At 51.0% G+C, this 3,673-nt stretch overlaps 1 protein-coding gene across 1 annotated transcript in view; it reads right to left on the reverse strand.

Moving 5' to 3' along the window:
* The window catches only part of LOC144236039 (ankyrin repeat and SOCS box protein 9-like), a 25,748-nt gene that overhangs the window by 2,178 nt on the left and 19,897 nt on the right, over positions 1 to 3,673 (reverse strand). Inside the window, 2 exon segments of the mRNA XM_077769649.1 lie at positions 1,005 to 1,196; positions 3,137 to 3,271. Of these exon segments, the coding sequence (XP_077625775.1) occupies positions 1,005 to 1,196; positions 3,137 to 3,271 (327 nt within the window).

Genomic DNA, 3,673 nt, shown 5'->3' on the forward strand with positions numbered 1-3,673 from the left:
GCCTGGCCTCATTTCCCGTGGGCTCCCAGGCTGCTGAGAGAGGGACCTCGGCAAAAGCCTGAAAACGACTCATGGAGGCAAAAGCAGGAATTCTCTGCAGTGACAAATGACATTTTGTAAACCAGCAGGATCACTGGTCACACTGTCACCAGAATGTAATCGAAAGAATGAAAGGCAACGTAGGTGCGACAACGGGCTTGAGGGGATAGAGTAGAAGGAAGAGGCTAAGGACGTGATCGGGAAACCCAGTGGGATTATTTGCTGAGCCAGGGGATGAGGGGATTGTGCGTGCGTGCGTGCGTGCGTGCATGTGTGTGTGTGTATGTGTGTGTGTATGTGTGTCTAGGTACATGACTCGGTGACTTCAGGGGACCATGAGGCCATTCTGCTTTTGTGGGTATAAAGACAAACATAAGCCAGGTTGAGTTTTGTCCATTTTTTCCTTCAGATTTTAAAAGCAATTAAAACATTTCTCTGGGGCCCTAAAAACATCATGGGCCCCAGGCATGGTGCGGTCTGGAACAGCTGGAGAAATATATAGAGAGAATTTTTTTAAAAAATCGTGGAAGTGCAGGTAGAGTGGCCTGGCGGTCACCCTGCTGCTTAATGGAAAGGGGTCTGTGTCGAACTGTAATGCAGGGGCACCCAGGTGCCCGGCCCAGCCCCAAAGGGGGTTCCCCTGCATCACCCAAAAGCATATTTTAGATAANNAATATTAAGAAATTTTAAAGAATATGTTAATTCTTTCAAAGCTGGCCTACCCCCTGCCTGAATATTGTATCATCCAAGACAGCGTGTCTCCAACACTCCAGACGCTTCCGTACTACAGAGCCAGCACCGTGTAGCACCTTGCTGAATACTACATTCTCTCAGCCCCCCACAGTGGTGATGGCAGAGAACGGGCTTTCACACGGGAAGGCAGAACTCGGTAAGCCCCTGCCTCCCGCTAGAGCCCACAGGAGTGTCTATGGATTAGGGCCTAGGTCCGGGCAAGGGGGAGGTACCTTCGTGCTCCAAGAAGATCTGGGTCAAAGGGCTCTCTGCAGGCACCAACTCCAAAGGACGTTTGCCGTCCGCGTTCCTCGCCTGGGTGTCCGCTCCAAAGTCCATGAGCAGGAGGGCCAGCTCCCTGCTGGATGTGCCGGCCACTGCATGAAGAGGGGTGTCCTGACCTCGGCCTTCGTTCACGTTTGCTCCTATGCCATCAAAAGAATAGGAAGGAGTCAGCCAAGAAACCGAGTCCGAGCATCCCCCTTTCTCAAATGCAAAATTCCTTGACGAAAGGGCGTCTGTAGTGGGCAGGGCAAGTCTGCAAAGCTGGGGACGATTTGATTCCATCGAACAATACGGGGAAAAGGCCATCCAACGATGTGACTGAAGGTACAACAATGCGCTATATTGCATCTGAGGCTTAAAACCTTGCCTTTGGGGCGCCTGGGTGGCTCAGTGGGTTAAGCCTTCGACTCTTAGTTTGGGCTCAGGTCACGATTTCATGGTTGGCGAGATCGAGCCCCGTGTCGGGATTCTCTGTCTCCTCTCTGTGTCCCTCCCCCCATCTCAAAATAAATAAGTAACCTTGAAAACAAAACAAAACAACCTTGCCTTTGAGTGCTATACGTAGGTATGTTACATACAAGAATCCTGGTGGTGTGAAAGCTGCACTTTCATTATTAAAGGAGTGTAAATATTCGTGCAAACTGGAAGTGAGGCAAGATGGTGGAATCTCATCTATACCAGGCACCACCTTCACACACTGAGCAACTGCCATCGGGTATAAAACCCGGGACCTAGGGCTGTGTGATTTGAACCGTAAAGAGCAACTAGCTTGGTGAGGGCACGTCATAGAACAGGATGGCCAAGTCCAAGGTCACAGGAAAGATGGCAAAGTCCTCCTCTTCCGGAATAAGGTGGATTCCTAGGACCATCCCAAGCCCACTCCATCCCTCCAGTCTCTACAAATCCCCACCCCAGCCCGATGCCGGTTCCCCTGTGACACTCGGGGACATGTGGCTCGCCTGAGCTGCTGTCCCTCGAGTAAAATGGGAAAAGTATCTCCACTCAGCAAATATTAACTGGATCGAACAGATATTAACTGGATTGTTCCTGTATTGTTCTCGGCTTTGTGAGAGATACGAAACCTGGCCCTTCCCTAGGAGCTTAAAATCTACCTAGAGCATTAGAGGAGAGGGAGGGAATAAGGAAGGGAGAGACAGAGATGGAGATAGAGATAGAGAGATGGAGATACAGATGGACAAAGAGAGAGAATAAGAATGAATCTCCTGGGGCGCCTGGGTGGCTTAGTCGGTTAAGCGTCCGACTTTCGCTTAGGTCATGATCTCGCGGTTCGTGGGTTCGGGCCCTGCGTCGGGCTCTGTGCTGACTGCCAGCTCAGAGCCTGGAGCCTGTTTCAGTCTGTGACTCCCTCTCTCTCTGACCCTCCCCTGCTCCTGCTCTCTCTCTCTCTGCTAGAAATAAATAACAAATTAAAAAAAAAAAAAAAATGAATCTCCTAATTCATGGCAATGGCTGCCAAATGAGTAGAGGGCAACAAGAAACCATTAAGAACATTCGAGGGAAGGGAAAGGTTCCTGGAGTTTTGAAGAATAAGCAGAACTCAGACAACTACAGGGGTGATGAAATGGTCTTCCAAGATTGAACAAGAGACCAGACAACAGCAGGCAGGTGAAAAAGAATGACACTCCATAGGCCTTTTCGAGGATAATAGAAGATATACAACGAGCTACAAACGGGACAGGTTGGATTTTCCAGATCGAAGCACACTGGTGAGGGAGGCCCCAGGGCAAGCCCCAGCCCTGGTCCAGCAGCTGTGGGAGTTAGCAGGGCTAAGAACGCGCCTGCTGACCGATCCCGGAGCGAGGAGGTGGAGGGGAAGGAGGAGAAACAAGGATCACCCTGGGAGGAAATACTATCATCATCATTATCCACATTACAAGTGAGAGAACGAAAGTCCAAACAGTTTAAAATATTTTCCCACGGGAACGCCGTCTCTGTGAACCCTGATCTTGTCTGACTCCACTGCCCCCACTTTTCCCTCTGCTACAACACAGAGAGCTTTCAAATGCATTTCATTGCTTTTTCATTTGCTTTCCTCGTTTCGCTTGCTTTTTTGGTTTACCTGACTCCAGAAGCTTCCTGGCACAGGCCACCTGCTGCTTTTTGCACGCCAGGTAGAGCGGGGTGCCCAGGTGGCGGATGTTAAGGTTCAGGTTGCCTCCGTGAGCGGTCAGGATCTCCACACAGTCCACGTGGCCTGCAGCCCAAAGCGGAAGAAAGACAGCTATTGAACAAATTCCCTCAGCCGGGGAAACCATACCTTCCCTGTGTTTTGTGTATAGGAATTTGCCACGGACCAGAAGCTAGCGCCTTTACTTGACGTAGGGAATGAGTTTAAACCCAGCCATCAGTGAATGGGTTGACCGTAAGGTGGTATCTGCAGCTCCGGGTAGAACTGCACTTGGGTTTACCGGTCTCGGGAAGCCACCGGCAACCTTTTCCAAGTGTTTGTGGCTTTGTAATCAGTCCGGATACAGACACAGAAGTGAGGGTTGGGAGGGGTGTGGAGGGACAGGACCGCAGGTGGATCTGAAGAGGAAAGGGCGCACCGTGGGCCATGGGGCGGGGCAGGCAGCCCACAGGGCCCCCCCCCCACCCC

The sequence above is a fragment of the Crocuta crocuta genome, unplaced genomic scaffold (genome assembly GCF_008692635.1).
Source record: "Crocuta crocuta isolate KB4526 unplaced genomic scaffold, BGI_CrCroc_1.0 scaffold1171, whole genome shotgun sequence".
Taxonomy (NCBI): domain Eukaryota; kingdom Metazoa; phylum Chordata; class Mammalia; order Carnivora; family Hyaenidae; genus Crocuta; species Crocuta crocuta.